The sequence below is a fragment of the Molossus molossus genome, unplaced genomic scaffold, assembly GCF_014108415.1.
Source record: "Molossus molossus isolate mMolMol1 unplaced genomic scaffold, mMolMol1.p scaffold_m16_p_1, whole genome shotgun sequence".
In the NCBI taxonomy this organism is placed as follows: Eukaryota; Metazoa; Chordata; class Mammalia; order Chiroptera; family Molossidae; genus Molossus; species Molossus molossus.
In genome coordinates this window covers 3017362-3036618 of record NW_023425344.1, presented here as the reverse complement: position 1 = coordinate 3036618, position 19257 = coordinate 3017362, and the positions used below count along the sequence as shown (strand labels likewise).

The window sequence follows — 19257 nt, the reverse complement described above, 5'->3', positions numbered from 1 at the left end:
CTGGAGCTGGCGGGCTCCTTCACATGCAGACTGGTCTTTCAGCTCCAGGGAGCCAGAGTCAGAAACTACATACTCACCTTCCCAAGTGATCCTGCCACTCACTGCTCAAGTCTAGCTCCCGCCTCCCTCCCCAGGAAACCCTCCCTGACAGCCAGAACCCTGTGCCCAGGTGAGCTGTGTTCTGCCTCTCTGCCTGGTTCCCTGCCAGCTTTGCAGTCTGAACCCTGGTCCTCACTGCAGTTCTGTTACTCACTGGCCTGAGCCCAGGGAAGCCACTGAATCGCTGAGGTCACTCCCGCGTGTGTACCGTGGGGCAGATGGCAGCACCTACCCTCACGGTGGCGCTGAGAACCAGGCAGGAGAGATGGACTAGAGCTGGTGTGGATGATGAGGACTGCATGTCACTGAGAATCAGATTCCTTGTAAACCCCTGTCTGTCTCTGGCGTGATGAGGTCCCGGATTACTTGGATTATTTCATCACGGAAACCACAGTAGCCACTCATCCACATCCAACACACAGAAGCCGAGCTTAGAGTTTGTGACTTCACCAAAGTCACTGAGTCACCAACATATCAGGGACACAAACCAAGGTCCCCTGACCCGAAGCCCAGGCCCTGCAGCTGCACCTGCACCTCACAGCCTTGGCTGGAACAGGCTTAACCAGTCCTAGGTCAGGCACACAGCCTGGCCTTCCCTATGTACACCAGTCCTGAGGCTGCGCCACAGGCCGGCGCCACCCTCTCACCAGCAGCTGAGGAAGGATGACTCGGCTACAGGCCCATCTCTCCCCCGGGTCCCACACCAGGCACCCCCACCGAGTGGGAGGAACAGAGACACCCCCACCCCACAGAGGCACCCACAACCGGACGTGAGAACGAGCGATGCACTCACTGGAAGGTGTGCGCTTCACGCCAGCGGCCGGATCCGCCTTCTTTGGCTGACTGCTCAGAGTTTTGCCTTTTCCTGTGACCCCATTGGATGCTAATGGGGGCTTTTTACCCTTCCACTGTTGATGTAAACAAAGGAGAAAGTTAAAAACAAACCAATGTCAAAAACACCTGTTTTGTTTCGCAGTACAGTTTCCATCTCTGGCCCTTTAAGTAGCATCTACCACAGACAGAGAAACGGGAGGGCGCTAGCTGGAACCAACGTGGTTTCCTAACCGAGGCAGGCGGGGCTTTCCCCGGCTGGCCGTAGGTTCCAGCGCCGAGGGACTCGGGACATCCTCAGTGGGAAAGCAGTAACCACCACAGAGGGCCACGGGAGATCACGCGTGCTGATGGAGACGTGGGCACTGAGCTGAGGCTGCGGGACGCCTGTGTCTCCATAGGGGAACAGCATTCTCTCTGCGGGAAGCTCTGAGGGAGCAGCGACCATGCAGCTGACTCCTGCTTCCAGCACTTTTATAAATGCTGGCTGACTCCCACAGGGCTAAGGAATGCTGGGACTCACTGACGGTCTCAGGAAGCAAGAGATGCATGAAAAAGAAATGGTTTGAACTGAATTTTGACCAACCACAGGTTTTAAAAAAATTCAACAGCATCCCTACTTCTTGGATGGCTGCAGGCCAACAAGCATTGTGTTTTGCTAAAGTGATGGACATGTACCGCCGTGCTGGTGAATGCAGCTGACGCGAAGGTCAGCTCTGGGTGCCCAGGCCCAGGCTCCACTGTAACTCACCTCCTGTGCTGCAGGCCGGGGCTGAGGAGGCAAAGGGACCTACTCTAACTGCTGCTGCATCACTCACTGCGAGTGAGTCACAGCACCTCTGAGTCCCGCTTGGTAGCCCCCAGATTCCTGACAGCACACTCTAAGCCGGAGCCAGTGGCTTCCGAGTCCGGCCCTCAGGCTCCCTGAACAGACTCTGGGCAACCATCATTAAAAATGAAAAGCAAACAAAGACTTTCCAGTGAACCTGATGAAAATGATCAGCTGGGCAGAGCTACTGTGTGCCACTGAGATCTGAAATTCTAGGGTCTTCTCTGGCATTCACCATCTTGTAAAGATTACCCAAAAAAGAGAGGGACAAGAAAACCATCTAAAACGTGCCCATCTGCTTTACAGAGTGCTCTTACATAAGGTGTGCAGATTTCCATGCAGAATATAAAAGCCTCAGGTGGAAAAAGCATGGAACATCAACTTAGTGTTCATAGTGAGCGTTTGCTGCAGACAGGAGGTATGGGGAGAGCAGCACCCCTGTCAAGGTTGTTATCATTCAATCGTGAGCATCCCAAATCCTCATCTACTTTCTTTTACGGAGCATATTTTATACTCATTATGAAAAAATAACACAGTGCTCTGAATAATCCTATTTACGTTTAATGATTAAAAACAAAAGCAAATAACAAAAGTTGCTCGAGCCCTGGCCAGGGGGTTCAGCGGGTTGGCCATGGTCTCATGCACTGAAAGGTCTCTGGTTCCATTCTCAGTTGGAGCACATGCCAGGCTGTGGGCTCGATCCCCAGTGGGGGTGGGCAGGAGGCAGCCGATCAATGTTTTTCTCTCTCACCAATGTTTTTCCTTCTCCCTGCTTCTAAAAATCAATTAAAAAACAACAACACAAAAACAGTTACTCCATGGTGTCTACCTGTCCTCACTGATGTTTAATTGAAACACATTAAAAAATCTTACAGCTCAAGAATCTCCTGCAAAGTTTTATTATCCCTGTCCTTTTTTAAATCGTTGCCTTTAGTTGTCATAATCACAAAATTCACTGGCGAGCCTCCCCAAACTAGAAAGAGAGATGTACGCAGAAAATTGTAGAGCTTACACCATGGACCTGTTAGGGATACTGAGTCAGTCCTGGGTGGCCATACATCGACTACATTTGCAAATTATATTATGCTTTACCCTTGGTGAGTCTCGCTTACTACACGTGGGTATCATTGCAAACTCTGCAGGAGGACCGTGACAACGAGGATTCCAGAGCGAACACGTTGCTGTACCTGGGAGCCGAGCCCGAGAGACGCCCTCCCCACAGAAGAGGTGTTAGTGACAGACTGAGCGGAAGGCAGCCCGCAGGACGTGGGGTGTTTGGAATGGGTACAGGAGAGTTTGTCAGTAGGTAGCCTAGCAGCCTTCCTGTCAGCAGGCGGGCAGCGCGCAAAGATTTTCGGAGACGGCAAGTTATCGTACAGGACTGCGTTATCATAAAGCGCCTCTTCTCCCAGGCCTCTGCTACAGGAAGCAGGAAAGCCGTCGTCCGGGTCCCACTGCAACACACACAGCTTGCGGTTAGTGCCTCGGCCACAGAAGCAGAGCAGACGTTACACACGGAGACCACCTCAGCACCCAACACACCCACCGTGCTGTTCTCAGGCCGGGCACCTGCTTTTATTTTACGGAACTATTGTGTTCTAACATTGTTTGGAAGACCTCACAAATGCTGACTCCTCACTCTCCTGGGGCCCTGGAGGCAGGAGGAGACCGAGGCAGAGAGCTCACAGGCTGCAAGAGAAGAGGCAGAGCTCCTAACACACAGGATCCTGCCTCTGAGCCTCGCCATCGCCCCCCTCCGGGGTACCCAGGGGCTCGACTTCAGACCCCAGCCTGGTGCAACAGGGACGGGGTTTTATGGGGACTGTCAGCTGCACCGTGTCCACACTGTTATGGCTCATTGACGTGCCAGAACCAAAACACAGCCGTGACAGGAAGCCGAACTGTCGGAGAAGGGGGTTCCCTCGTGCAGCGGGCATCACGGCTCCGCTTCAGCGGAACCTCCACCTGAAGGACGGAAACAGCCCGGCCCGAGAACACGGACGTGACAGTCACACTGACCCAGCTAACCTCCGCCGGAGCCTCCGAGTTGTCAAGGTCTCTATAAATTGCTTTGAAAAGAGAAATATTAATTCCTGTATTATACTCATCTTACCCTATTTTTACACCCATCATGTGAGTGCCTTCCCGCCGACTGGAATCGCAGCCTCCTGCTGCAGAAATGGCAGGGTCTGCGGTTCGTGGCAGGAGTGTGTGCATTCCCTTTCTGTGGTGCTGGGGACTGTCCACGAGCCGAAATACGGAACGTGCAGATGAAGGTGGATGTGAGCCTTTCAAAACGACAGCCAAGCACGTCTGTCCAGGTTATTAACAGGGTCTAGACTAGACTGTCGTTTTCCTAGACTGCCAAGGGATTGAGTCACGTGGAAGACTTAAAACTGCTAAAGTCTCCAAACTGAAAGTGTACAGGTGCTCACACGTGAGCATGTCAGAGACCCTTCCGAAGCTCAGGTTTATCTGTGTTGGCCTTGGGGACACGGAACGCTAATTACTGAACGTGGAACACTGCTAAACAGTAGGTTGGGTCTGAAGTACAACTCCACAAACGGAGAGAAGCAGCCCTCCCAGCCGCCCTGCAGACAGGCCGGCGTGCAGGGGCACGGGAATCAAGGCCTAGCCCCCGGGAAGCCCTCGCAGGCAAAGGAGCCATGACACTGTGTCCTGAGAGCTCCCGTGTCCGCAGAGCGACCCACTCCCAGGGGCAGTTCCACATGCAGAGCCCCCGAGAACTCAGGCCTACTCCCAGAGCAGACGGAACGACCGTGCACGCTCACGCCGGGCCCGGCCTGACCCCACAGGATCAGAGAAGGCGGGCCGGGTGTGTGCTGGTGCAGGGCTGCGGTTCCCCAGCCGCTCCTCGCCCTCAGACCTGCACAAGGACAGTGTGGACTGGAGGAACAGGGATGTAAAAGGGGCTTTGCAGGGGAGATTTAGAGGGAGGTGTGGGTGCCCTCTCCATGGACGCTTCTATGAGGTCAAGGGCCGAGATGCAGACCCTTCGCCCACTCTCGAAAGGAGCTGGCCACTGGGTGAGCACGGGCGAAGGCTGCTGTCACGAGGAGCTGCTGGCTGCACAGAGCACATGGCGGCCAGGAGAGCCAGGGCCACCCTGGAGATGGCCCCGTGACAAGGATGAGGCTCAGAGACCCACTGCCAACCTGCTCTCGTAAGGGTCACCGCAGGGCTTTCCTAAGTGGGTGGGCTCACACAAGCCTCTCCAAGGGGTGCAGGGCTGCAGGTACCAGGAACCCCTCAACCTTGGAGACCCCGCAGTAAAGGTGGTGGTGGGAATGGGGGCAAAGAGGGGACTGGCTGGACCTGATGCTGTCTTATTGTGGGACAGGATGCATCTCCCACCCTAGACCAGCCCAGACTCAGGCAGGCCCCATCTGATGACTCCGCAGCCAGGCCGGGGTGTCAGAGAGGCCCCCGCACACCCTCACACCCACAGCAAACATGGAACCTGTTCACCTTGATCTGCCCTTGAACAGGTCCCTGCAGGCCCAGGTCCCCACTCAGCTCCCTCCCACCCGCCTTTCTCGCCCCACTAGGAGGCCCTGGGAGGACAAAGGCAGCGTCTCGCCCATCTTGTTTTCAGTCCCTGGCACAGAGTGGACGCTCAGAGGAGAGAGGAGGAAGGCGAGGGGGCAGGGAGGCTGTGTAAAGAATCAAGGAAGGATCCCCAGGGCAGCCCGAGGGGGGAGGGGCCTGGCGGAGGAAGGCCCATGGCACAGAACCTGATTTTCAGTCTGCTTGTATCTCTGAGCTCTGGGAGTCCTTGACCCCCTCTGCCCTCAGGAAGGCAGTGGCCTCCTGGCTCCTGCCGTGGCAGGTATGGATTTTGTGATGATGGATCACAGGGAGTTGAGAGATGACATTCATCAAAATACTGAAAATGCGTCAGGAAAACTAAGAAAAAAGTCTAAAATACCTTCCAAGGTTGAAAAAGTCACACTAAGCCTGTGCCCACCTTTGAAACCTACGTTAACACAGACGCCAATGAAACCCCACCCAGCACCGGGAGACAAATGGCGGCTGGTGTGTGCGAGCCTCTCCCATGAGTCCGTGGGCTCTGGGCCTCACAGTGATGACCCAGAAGATGGGCACAGTGCCTGGCCCGAGATGTCAATCATGCTGCTAGGGGAGTCATGTGAGATGCAAAACAATGCTTGCTGATGAGTCCTGCTAACACACATAAGACACAAGATGCTGGAACGCACTGAACAGCTCCTGAGGCCTCCCAGGCGCTGAAGGTAGTTTTAACTCACAAAGCTGCACGGACGGCCCCACTCCACCGCGGGCCAGTGCTGGGCGGTTGTCCAAGTCCGGAGTGGGGAGGTCTGAGCCTGCTCATGGGCAACACCCCACGGCAACATTTCCTCCTTCCTTCCTTTCTCCTTCCTCCCCTCCCCTCCTCACTTCCTCCCTCCCTCCCTCGCTCACTCCCTCATTTGCTTTCTGATGGTGACTGCTCAGCATTGTTATCCCACCGGGCAGTAACGACTCACAGGTAACTCACACTGTACGACATTCTGATTTATCCCAGTTATGTGCTCTCACGGGCGTTCCGCTCTGATGGGGGGCCTGCTCCGACGGGGGTCCCGCTCCGACGGGGGCCCGCTCCGATGGGGTTCCCGCTCCGACGGGGGCCCTGTTCTGATGGGGGGCTTGCTCTGACGGGGGTCCCTGCTCTGACGGGGGTCCCGCTCCGACGGGGGACCCGCTCCGACGGGGGCCCGGTTCTGATGGGGGGCCCACTCTGACGGGGGTCCCTGCTCTGACGGGGGTCCTGCTCTGACGGACGTCTCTGCTCTGACAGGGGGCCCTGTTCTGACGGGGGTCCTGCTCCAGCGGGGGTCCTGCTCCGACGGGGGTCCTGCTCCGGAGGGGGCCCTGCTCTGGCGGGGGGCCCTGCTCTGGCGGGGGTCCTGCTCCGACGGGCCCTGCTCTGCTACCCGTCAGCCGGCATCTGGGGATGTGCTCAGTGCGCAATGAATGGCGGAGACAGGGCAGGGCAGAGAACTGCCCCTGGAGTCAGGAGCCCACGTGGGACTGATGCTGAGACGACCAGCTTGCGGAGAACAAGGCCGGGAGCCGGGAGGGCGCTGCCCCGCGTGTGGGCGGCGGAGAGCGTGGGAGCCCAGACCACCTCTCGCCCGGGCGCGTGCACTCACCGAGCCGTTGACACAGGGGACGTCGTCGTAGTGCAGCGCTGTCCCGCTGGGGTGCGCGTAGCCATTGGGGGTGCCCCCGAGGTACGGGTTGGTGGAGATGCCACGCCTGTTCATAAAGCTGAAAGACAGGACGTAAGTTAAGTCCTCCCATCGATGGACCAGTCTGGCACGAGGTCTGAGCTCAGGGCATCTCAGACGCCACAGGTGGAGAACTCAGTGCCTGGAGGTGCGGGAGCTATGGGCCACACTCCCCACCTGGGGAACCTGAGGAGCAGCCTACAGCGGCTCCTGCCCCCCGCCTGTGTCCGCACCAGCGGCCTACAGCGGCTCCTGCCCCCCGCGTGTGTCCGCACCAGCAGCCTACAGCAGCTCCTGCCCCCCGCCTGTGTCCGCACCAGCAGCCTACAGCGGCTCCTGACCCCCGCCTGTGTCCACACCAGCAGCCTACAGCGGCTCCTGCCCCTGCCTGTGTCCGCACCAGCAGCCTACAGCGGCTCCTGACCCCCGCCTGTGTCCACACCAGCAGCCTACAGCGGCTCCTGCCCCCCGCCTGTGTCCGCACCAGCAGCCTACAGCGGCTCCTGACCCCCGCCTGTGTCCACACCAGCAGCCTACAGCGGCTCCTGACCCCCGCCTGTGTCCACACCAGCAGCCTACAGCGGCTCCTGACCCCCGCCTGTGTCCACACCAGCAGCCTACAGCGGCTCCTGCCCCCCGCCTGTGTCCGCACCAGCAGCCTACAGCGGGAGCCTGTGTGTAAATGAAGTTGTCGAGACACAGCCTTGACCCTGCGTGTAGGCACTGCCTATGGTTGCTTTTAAGACTTTTACATGACTCTCTCATGACCCTGTCCTCAAGATCAGAGACCATACGACCTCAAAACTAAACCATTTCCTGCCTGGCCTGTTCCCAGACAGCTGGTGGCAGCTAAGGCCTTCAGAGCGTGAGCAGCGGCACTTCTCAGGGCCCACTCCGCACGCCTTCCCTGCCCCGGCCTGGGTGTCTGGAGCCCGGAGAGAGCGCATCCCCCTCTGCTCAGAGACCGTCTGACCTGCTGCAGTGGCTGTGGGGCTCGGGGTGCTGCTTCGTGTCCCCAATTGTCCCCAGCCATGCGCCCTGATGGCTGTCTCTCAGCAAGGGCCTCCCACCTCGGGGCCTTGTCCCCTCCCTGTGGCAACCCTCTCCCAGAGCCCCCCACTTCATGAAGAGACCCCTGAGCAACGAAATAAAGAGCACGCCCATCACTGCCCCCAGCCCCTTCTCTCCTGTCACTGACCACTGTCCACTGTCCCCCTGCATCACTGCCCCCAGCCCCTTCTCTCCTGTCACTGACCACTGACCACTTTCCCCCTGCATCACTGCCCCCAGCCCCTTCTCTCCTGTCACTGACCACTGACCACTGTCCCCCTGCATCACTGCCCCCAGCCCCTTCTCTCCTGTCACTGACCACTGTCCCCCTGCATCACTGCCCCCAGCGCCTTCTCTCCTGTCACTGACCACTGTCCCCCTGCATCACTGCCCCCAGCCCCTTCTCTCCTGTCACTGACCACTGACCACTGTCCCCCTGCATCACTGCCCCCAGCGCCTTCTCTCCTGTCACTGACCACTGACCACTGTCCCCCTGCATCACTGCCCCCAGCCCCTTCTCTCCTGTCACTGACCACTGTCCACTGTCCCCCTGCATCACTGCCCCCAGCGCCTTCTCTCCTGTCACTGACCACTGACCACTGTCCCCCTGCATCACTGCCCCCAGCCCCTTCTCTCCTGTCACTGACCACTGTCCACTATCCCCCTGTATCGCTGCACCCAGCCCCTTCTCTCCTGTCACTGACCACTGACCACTGTCCCCCTGCATCACTGCCCCCAGTGCCTTCTCTCCTGTCACTGACCACTGTCCCCCTGCATCACTGCCCCCAGCCCCTTCTCTCCTGTCACTGACCACTGTCCCCCTGCATCACTGCCCCCAGCCCCTTCTCTCCTGTCACTGACCACTGTCCCCCTGCATCGCTGCCCCCAGTCCCTTCTCTCCTGTCACTGACCACCTGAACACATCTGCTGACCCACCCAAAGACCAGCTTCGCGGCCAAGTCTGCTCATCCCGCATCCGTGTCCAGAGCGGTGGCCCACGCAGGTCTCCACAGAAGCGCCCAGTGAGTGCGTCCTGAGGGCTTACTCAGGAGTGAGCTTTGCTGTGAGGACATCGCACGCCTTGGAAGGAAATAGCCCTGATGGCCTTCTCTCCTGATGGGTAACTAAAACAGTCTGGAGTTTTAAAAAATGATTGTTTTTAAATTGTATTTCTTTGTAGGATCTTACATTTCTATGGTAACTAGATGAATGAGAGTAAGAGCTATGTATGGCACTCCCAGGGACAGTGACACTGCCTCCCTGACAGAGGTTGTCCAACAAAACTAAAGTGGCTCAGACCCAGAAGAGGTGAGAGCAAGGGATTCAGGTTGAGTGGGAGCCTCCAGCCTCCGGGGACCAGAGGCAGGCTTTCGGAGTGCAGCTACCGCCCTCTACTGGGAGAAGGCGGCTGTGCATGTCCTGGCCCTGAGCACATCTCTCTCAGTTATAAAATAACTCTTGCTTTTTTCTGATAAAAAAAGGTATACGATCATTCTACATTTAGAATACATAAAGGTATATGTAGGAAAAGAAAAAATACAAGTGGGAAAGAGGAAAATTTAAACATCTGAGAGTTCGCAACGACAGGAGATCTGACTTGTTTACAAACACATACTGAAGTTCTCTATTTGAAATGTCCCCTAGGAGGGCACTGGGGAGGGCACTGCACACAGGTCTGTCAGTGAGGCAGCATGGGACGGAAGGGAACGCCGGGCTGCCCGACCACCGCACAGGGAGCGCCGCTACTGGGACTGCGACCCTGGCAGACGGGCTCCCTGCGCAGGGCTGCCGGGCTCGTGCAGTCGGCTCCTGGCACTGCGCCTGGCACTCACTGCAGTGGGGACCACGAAGGGCAGGACAGAAGCTCACCCACACGGAACTCAGGGACCTAAGACTGAGACGTCACAGACACACAGATGTCCCAGCTGGAAGAGACCTGAGCCACCACCCACCTTCATCTTGCAGAGGGGACCTGGGCCCGAATAGTCCCCAGGCCTCACAGGCGATGGGGCTCAGACTGCGTATCAGGCGCCATCTCTGCCGCTGCTCTTCCTAGGACGGCGCTTCGGCCCAATGGGAAAGCAGAAGACATGAGACCACGGGCCACTCGCTAAACCCCAAATGGAAGTGCCTCATAGGAAACAGTGGTGAAAGACACCGACGTAACATTCACCATCGTTTCATTGTTGCCGGCCCCAGTCCTGGCATCGGCACAGACCAGCTCCACCTCCAGAACTCCCCCTTCCCACACTGAACTCGCCCCAGCAAACCCCGCAACCCTCCCCCAGCCCTGGCACCCCCACGCTCTACTTTCTGTGCCTACAGATCTGTCCACCACAGGACCTCACGCAAGTGGGATCAGTGTCTGTCCTCCTGTGTGTGCTCATCTCACTGAGCACAGCGTCCTCGAGGTCCATCACATCTGGGAAAACCCACGCTCACACACAGTCCCAGAACCAGAGGAGAGGGTGACGCGAGGTAACAGCTCCCTATCTTCCCTTCGTCCCACTGACCCACTGCTTTTCCCCCGCATCATCCAGCCTTCTCGGGAGCAGGGCTCGAGAAGAGTCCAGGAGAACACTCCAGAACACTCCCCCTGTATCCTGGTCCAGGAGAACACTCCAGAACACTCTCCCTGTATCCTATAATCTATGCATCTCATTTCAAAACAGGCTCAGGAAGACGCATTTCAACAGCTCCGCAGTGTTTAGATTCCTAAGTATGCCACCTTTTCTAAGGGAACTTAGATGGTTATTTTTTCTCTTCCTGTCAGTTCCTGAAATACACCATCGCCCTGTCTCCTCAGACATAGCCGGTGCGTAGACGCTTCCCGAATAACCTTGGAAAGATTCAGTAGCCGGCTGCCAATTTGCATAAAAGAAAAAACTGATGTCATCTTAGACCATTTCTTACACTGGCAAGCTACCACCGTTTATGTTTGGAACACTGCTTCCTTGTTAAGCCTCTTCTCTCAAGTTTTACACGGCTGTGTAACTAGAAACACGGACGTACAAACACACTTTGCCCCTGCCATCTACGAAGACGTTACCCAGCAGCGAAGCTCCCTGTGGCCGGGAACTCATTACCTGCGTATTTTCAGTGAGTGATTTTCAGTGCTGCCGCCCACATTCCTTCTCAGGTGTGGCCTCCCACGCTTGCTCTGGACAGACATTCCATTCGTTCAGAACGTGGGAGCCAATCTGAGTTCCAGGGGAAACACCTTTATGTAGGGCTGCCCTTCAGTTATCGGCTCCCTCACTGTAGCCGAAGTTTCAGGTGGACTTGGGAGAGGCTTCTGCAAACCTACCAACTTCCAAATCACCAGCAAAGGAGCATGAACTCTCCTACATCACTCCACACGTGTACACGAAACAAAGCCTGGTTTACAGCTACAGCATTTCTTTAACAGCCACTTCCAACATGCTTTACTGAATGAATGAGTAGTACATTCACTGTCACTTACCTGTGCTTTGCTGATTAGGCACAATGTTATGGAAAAATAATAAAGATAAACAGAACGGCCAGTCCTTGACCAGGTCCACAAAGTGACAACAGTAAGGACAAGTGGTTCACACTTTAGAAAACCTCTTGCGTCACTGGAGTTTCCTGGCAAAGTTGCGCCAGGCTGATCCATTCTGTCCAGGACGCCTACCCGCTGTGGGTAACACGGCAGCCCGGCTACTGATGGGGGCCGCAGGTGGCTTTCCTTAGCCACAGCGAATCCTGGCCGAACACTATGTAAGTGTTCCGACAACTTTTACAGAAAAGTAACTTCTAGTGCTTCCTCAGAGAGGTCTCAGGGAGTCCGGCATTCTCTTCCACTGCAACTGTGTGGCGGTGACGGGTACCACGCGGACACCAGTGTGGCTTCCGGCTCCACTGACGCCCCCACTGTGCCTGCACCTCTGATGCAGAGGGAGAACAGTGAGGACGGAAACGAGTCCTCACTGCCATCGGGAAAGTGGTGGTGGCCTTTCGGACTGCCTGCTAGGGAGGCTGTGCATCATACTTTGAGAACTGCAGCTATAGTTATTTATCATTGATCAATTTTAAAAAGTCATGGTTCAAAGAATGTTTTTGTATCTGACAGCTATCTTATAAAAAAAAATTCACAATTTACATTTTAAAAGTATGTGACTGATGGCTTGGAAAACTCAATCCTCGCTACAGTATGCGCAGAATCATTTCTGATTCATAGAACTGTCAACCACACAGGGGTCAGCAAAGTATAGCCCACAGGCCACGTCCGGCCCCCTACCTGTGTCTGCAAATAAAGTTTTACTAGAACAGTCATGCCCACTTGTTTATGCCTGTCTGTGACCGCCACGGCAGAGCTGAGTGGTTACAATAGCAAATATTTGGTCCACAAAGCCAGAAGTATTTACTATTTTGCCTTTTACAGAAAAAGTTGGTCAACCCTGTTCTAATAAAAACACAGAGGGTTCAAGTCACAGAGCTGTCATCAGTGTTTGGATTAGCATATACAAGCAGCAGAGAGTCTTTGGTTGTTCCCCCCATACACTCACCTAAGAAGTACACAATTAGGGAAAACATCAAGTTGTTCACCACGTGCCCGTCCACGGCGGAGGGTCTTACCAGAAGGTCTGCTTGGCCGTCTGGATGACATTCGCAGACATCTCCACGTCTATGTAGTCGTAGTGCAGGGCCCCAGGGTCTGTCGAGGACCCTGTCTCCGCCAGCAGAATCCCAATCCATCTGCCCATGTCTTCGGAAGACGACGCCTATGGTGGCAGAGGGGAAATGCATTTACTTCATTAATGGTAGAGGTTTGGCAGGTTCATGACGTGCCAACAGAGCCCAGGACAGGCAGCAGAGGCGGGGCCTGCACACAGCACGATCGAGGCGGCGGGCAGGTTGTGCCCCGTCGTGGCATCAACACTGTGTTCGCACCAAGCATGGAAGCAGGAGGCTACAGAAAGAAAAGAAAATGGGAACCCAAGGCCCTGGAGTGCCTTCCAATTACTTGGGGGAAAGGCACTAGGGTGTAGGACATGGAAATGAATGTAATTAGTTAAATCTCAGCTAAATGAAGTTGTTTAGAAAGCCTCATTAATTTGGCAACAAAATCTGGCCCAAAAAGGAAGCCCTGAGCCTATGCTGGTCTGGCTCACTGGGCACACACACCGTGGGTCTCAAACTCTCTGCAACGGCCTGAAAGGGCATTTTAGTCCCCTTCATTAGATGGTATAGAAGATTTACTTACTTTCTTATCTGTCATGTTTACATAGGTGTAATGATGTTTCATGACCATAGGGTACTTGTGCCTGCTATTGTTTAAGACTTTAAGATGCTCCCAACCCTGAATTTGATCTTAACTTGCAAGTCTGAAGTACATCCTAACTTTCGGTGCATTAGATCTTTAAGTCGCCCTCATCATGTGATTCAGAAAACCAATCACAGTTAGAATGGGATATGAAATGTCTACATCAGCTTGATTAATCGCCTGTGTAAATAATGTGTATAATTCAGGGGACACTGCGCTGCCACAGGTGTCACTTAACTGAATGACAATGAAAAACAAATGTACATAAAAACACTTTCCGAACTCTGCTGACGTTGGTGCTGTGTGTGCTTTTCCTTGGTGGGTCTGCTTGATTTCAGGCCTGGACTCCGGAAGGGGTGAGGGCACACGACCCTCTCCAGGCCCGGGCCTGTGTGCACAGCACCCGGAGCAGCCTCCACCTCTTCCCCTTCCTCCAGACCTGTCCGTGCACCTCTCAGGTCAGCTGCCGACGCTCGGCACGAGGCCGCTGGCTTTACGCCAAGAGCAGAGCCCACTGACGGCACAGCTCTGCCCCGCCACCCACCCTCAGATGCCAGCCTACGGACACGCTGACCCCGCACCCTGACTCTAGCCCCACACGTTTTACAGACAAATAAAGAAGCCAAGAGGGAAGGAAAGATTTGGCTGTGATCAGAGTCTACGACAGCACCAGGACTGAGACCCTTTCTGAGGGACCCACGCTGCGACCCGCTGTCTCCACTAGCGGCAGAGCTCGAGGGGAGTAAGAACGATGCTCTCCTCTTCCTCTGCCCCACCAAAAGTCGTGTCCGGGAGAATCGTCTCGGAAACAAGCTCCCATCTCCCGTCAAGACCTTGGCGGGGCCTCCCTCTAAGGCACAGCCCGGGCTGTCTCCTCCAGGACAGCATCTCTGCGGTCCTTCAGATGTGGTTCCACGTCGGACTAATTGGCACACGTCAGCCATCCCGTTAACCCTAGCAGATCCGCACTCTATGGACAACAGAGAACGAATGCACTTGCAGGTACTGTGGAAACTGCAATCTGACACAGGGCAGATATGGACATGCGTGTGTGTGTGCACATCTGTGCACCTTCGTCATGACTACACCGAGTGGAAAATACGACAAAGGGAGGCCCTGGCTGGTGTGGCTCAGTTGATAATTGTCCTCTGCACTGCAGGGTTTCAGGTTCGATTCCCAGTCAGGGCACATGCCTGGGTTGTGGGTTCGATCTCCAGTGAGGGTGTGTTCAGGAGGCAACTGATTGTTTCTCACACTGATGTTTCTCTCCCTCCCTCTCTCTCACCCCCTCTAAAATCAATAAACTTTGCAAAAAAAGATAAAGGGGAAAAAGTCTGAATTAATACTGGGTAGAAAATAAAATACAAGAGGAAAAATGGACATTAAAACTTTCAGAAATGCAAGTTTCAGTAGGTGGCTGAGAGATTCGAACACATCCGGACAGGCAGCGGAGGAATGACGAACGTGCGCGTGGCCAGGCTCTGACACAGGGCTCCCGGGCCCCGCGCCAGGCTCGCTGGCCGCCAGAAGTCCCGGACGCTGAGGCGAGTCAGGGGAGCCTGGCCATCGCGAGGCAGACCATCGCTGGGGCTCTGCTGGAAACGCCAAAGCCACTGAACCGAACCGCCACGCAAACCGCGGAGACAGGAAGCGGGGAGGTGCTGGCAGTCTCCTCCGCACAACTTCGCGGAGATGGGCCCCGTGCGGCTGGCTTCAGCACCTCAGAGAGAGGCAGCCACCGAGGAGGGAGAGCAGCGATGGACACAGTGGGCAGAGGGAGGAAAGGGCAGGCTCAGAGCGCGGCGTGGGGACCCTGACGGGGCGCTGGCCCCTGGAAGGAAAGGCGTGTACCTCCAGCACGGCCACCTCCTGCCCGTTGCGAAGCAGGCGGAAGGTCAGCGGGTGCCTGGAGTCCAGCCCGGGTATCACCTCGCAGCCACGGAGAGGAATGGACACGATGTGGGTCTTCAGGTCGGTCCTGTCCTTGTGCAGAATGAGCTTGTTGTCCTTGACTCGGCACCAGCGCTCCCGCCAGCGGTTGTTGGAGAGGACGTTCAGGTGACCTGCAGCGGCACAGAAGCACTCTCAGCCTCCCAGGGCCGACAGCGTGCGGAGACGCCGTGCCCGTGCTGTCTCGTTAAAGCAGCCAGCAGGGAACAGACACAGAACCCACCCCGCCCCGCTCCACAGCGAGTCCAATGCACAGGAGCCAGACACAGGCTCGCTCCCAGCAAGCTCTGGCTTTCTGCACGGCCGCGCTGCCTGTCACAGCCCCGACCCACGCGGCGTGTGTGCGCTAAGACCGCCACCGGACGGTTCACGTTTCTGTGGGAACTGGAGCTCGCCTGGAGAACGGGAAAGGTCACCAAGCTGTCAGAGTCTGGAAATGAGGACATGGGGGACTCTCCAGATAGCTGAAGGGACAGAGAAGGGGTTTGGATTCGTTCTCAGTCGCCACAAATGCCATAAGCGGAGAAAAACTTGGAAGGAAGCAGCCTTTGGCTTCATGAGAAAAAGCAGCAGAAAATGAAAGCTTTCCGAGAACGGGGGCAAGTTCCCAGCGCTGGAAGCCTCAGCGACCTGCTCTCCGGGCCGCCGAGCCTGGAGGCCCCACCTGCGAGCTGGAGCCTGCCCAGACGACACTGACCCACTGACCACCAGCCAGAGGGCACAGGGAGTTCTGCCACTCGCTCGGGTGTGGAGATACAGACACAAATACTTAGGTACACGGATATCTCCACGCATGATACAATTACAGGGAGGATTATTCTCATTTTTATTTTTTTAATGTGGAACATGCAGGGTTTGAAAATTTTTAAATTTATGGATGTTAGAGAGAAAGGCGAGGGGAGAGAGAAACACTGATCTGCTGTCCCACCTCTCTCCGCAGTCATGGTTGGCTCTTGCACATGCCCTGATGGACAGAACTCGCAACCTCCGTGTATCAGGACAGCATCCTAACCAACTGAGCTACCTGGCCAGAGCTTATTGTTATTTTTTTTTTAAATCTCAAATACAAAATACTGAACACTTCATTTTCAAAAAATGCATTTTTCAAGAAATAACAGCCATAAAAAGAGATTTCACCAGGTGGCCATGCCTCCTAAATCACTCCACAATGCTAGTGAGTTACTGCCCCCTTCCTTTAGGGTTTAGGGAGTGAACAGCATTAAAGATGCAGGTCCATTCTCTCCCTTCTCACCTCCCTCCCTCCCTCCCTCCCTCTCCCTCCCTCTCTCTCTCCCTCTCCCTCTCTCTCCCTCTTCCTCTCTTCCTCTCCCCCCCTCTCTCAAGCTCCCCCATGCCTTTCCCCATCCCCTTCCCCCTAAAAACAAACAAACAGACAAACAAACAAACAATGCAGGTCCAAAAGGAAGAGAGAAGAAAGGATAGTGAGTCGGCTCTTCCTGCAGTTCCCACATGGCGTGCACACACGGAGCTCAAAGCAAAACAAAACAATGCCTTCCAATGCTGAGTTTTAAAAATACTTTTCCAGCCCTGGCCAGTTTTCTCAGTGGTTAGAGCGTCGGCCTGAGGTCCAGAGAGACGGGGTTTGGTTCCCGCTAAGGGCGTGTACCTCGGTTGCAGTTTGTCCCCGGCCCTGGTTGGTCATGCGGGTGGCAACCACTCGATGTGTCCCTTTCACGACGATGTTTCTCTCTCTCTTCCTCTCTCTCCCTCCCACTCTACCTGAACAAATAATGGAAAAATGTCCTTGGGTGAGGATAAAAAATATAAATAAATAAAAATACTTTTCCAAAGGGTTTTGGAAGATGTTTTCCGCTTCCTTCACGCCCTAAGTCTCACACTTCATCAGCAATGGGTAAATGCTGCAGAGACAACGTGAGCGGAGCCCCCAGCGGGCACGGCAGGCTGGCGAGGCTGCGCAGCACAGGGACGTCTGCTCAGTGAGCGCGAGGGGAGCCCTCGGGAGTCATGTTCACGTCTGGCTGCACATGGCCTCCGTCCTCCCACGGGGCCCCAGCCAAAGGGCACTCACTGCAGTGTGGAGCGTGCCCTGCTGCGTTGGTGAAATGAGAGAGGGTCGGAGGCCAGCCCACGGGCTCACGTGCCGGCCTGGAATTCCTTGTATGCGGTGCGTGTGGGAGGGACCGTGGGAGGTGAAGAGAGGCGGCAGGGTCCACGTTGTGAGGGAGGAAGTTCATCCGTCAGGGGAGTCGGGGGCTCAGGGCCACCAGCAGAGCCTGACCTGGAGTTCTCTTGAGCTAACACTAGCGTGGCAGATGAAGAGCTGTTACTCTTTATTCAGCGATGGATCCATGATTTATTCTGTAAAACTGTTTGCAAGTGCTCTAACAGCGGCACACGAGCAGCGGCCCCGAGGACCCGTGCTGTCTGCGCTGTGGCATCGCCCCAGAATGAACCACACTGCAAGCCCAGTCCTTTAAACTTCTGTGAAGTGACCGCCACTGCACACATCGTCAGTGTTCTGTGAGCATGCCTGACACGGCGGCCTGGCGACACTAAGCCGTGGGCACTGCCAGGCTAGACCAGGAGGACAGGGGAAGCGTCCCATGGCTGGAGGGACAGGCTCAGTGGCAGGGAGCCTCTCCAGCCTGGGGAAGGAGAGGTCTGGCCGGGCAGGGAGCATGAGAAACGAACACCTAGAAGCCCAGGGACCCGGTCACAGCCCACCCCAACTGTTGCAGGAGCCTGGCCCTGACCAGGAGGTGACAGAATCCTGACAGGGAAGTGGGAGGCTTGTCCACTGAGGAACTGAAGCGGGAGAGGCGGCCTGAGGCCGTCTGCCCTTCGGTAAGACGCCTTCCTTTCCAGCCTCGGATTTCACCCGTGTCCTCAGCGCAGGGACGGCAGTTTCTGGGGACAGCTCTGCCACCCTGAACAGGGGAAGGCTTCATGGTATTTTCTTCCCTGGCTGAATCTGGCCACAAGTCACCAAATGATATGACTTTTTTGACATTTGAGTCACAAAAGGAATGAGCCTACTGGACAGCTTCCCATCTGCGCAGAGCACGGCTCCCTATGAAACGCGCACACTCTAATGCCCTCGGGTGCTGTGCAGTCAGCTCCACGCAGCTGCCCACACATGGCCCAGGCCTCGCCTGCCCAGCACGCTGCCCTGTGCTCCGAGACGCTGGGGAGGGAGCAGGGCAATGACCACACAGGAATGCGGACCACCCATGAGGAACCTGGAGGCGGAGGGTAGGTCCCAAGGTCCCTACACTTCCCGATGCAAACCAGCAGCGGGGCCTATGGACTGAGCTGACAGAGGCCCATCATCCGGCGCCTGTTTTGCTGGAGCACACCCACCACCAGGGGGAGCCACAGTGGAGCCCGGCTCCCTGACTACGTCCCAGCAAGAACTCCAGGCTGACCAGGGTCACAGGCTCGCCTGGGTCATTTCAGTGTTACGGTTATCTTAACAATTCGGGAATTTCAGTTCAATTTCAGTTTTAAGATTATTTTTCTCCAAATTCGAAAGAACTCCATTTTCTTGTAAAACTGTGGCAAGAGTTCATGAGGCTTCGCTAGAACTACAGGGCTGCCTTTACGGGCCCGAGAGTAAACAAGCACACAGGAGGGGCACACACAACACTGCCGCACTCAGTTGCCGGGACAGGGCCAGTGGCCTCAGGCCCAGGGCGGCGGCTCTCCGTTCGGGCAGCTGCAGAGGGCGGCCAGCTGCCTAGCAGGAGTGGGCTGGGCATCCGCTGTTCCCTCTCGAGGGCAGAAAGTGGGGCTACCTAGCGGCCACTGTGCTTTGCCCACATTTCGGAGAGGACTTCCATCCCAGTAGGTCTTGGTTTAGAATCAGCTGAGAGGAGCCGGCCGGGGAAAGGGGCCCCGGAGGAGCAGCAGAGGGTGCTGTGGGGAGGGCACCTCATGTCCAGATGCCACCCACCGCCCATCCT

General features: G+C 55.9%; 1 protein-coding gene across 3 annotated transcripts in view; it reads right to left on the bottom strand.

Moving 5' to 3' along the window:
• AFAP1 (actin filament associated protein 1) overlaps positions 1-19257 on the bottom strand; it is a 114849-nt gene that overhangs the window by 14423 nt on the left and 81169 nt on the right. For 2 of the 3 annotated variants that reach the window (XM_036242007.1, XM_036242011.1), the window contains 4 exons: positions 15215-15426; positions 12676-12821; positions 6952-7069; positions 893-1007 (listed from right to left, as the gene is read on the bottom strand). In XM_036242007.1, the coding sequence (XP_036097900.1) occupies positions 893-1007; positions 6952-7069; positions 12676-12821; positions 15215-15426 (591 nt within the window). Of the gene's footprint in view, positions 1-892; positions 1008-2946; positions 3214-6951; positions 7070-12675; positions 12822-15214; positions 15427-19257 lie in introns of all 3 variants that reach the window. The other variant, XM_036242003.1, reaches the window with a different exon arrangement.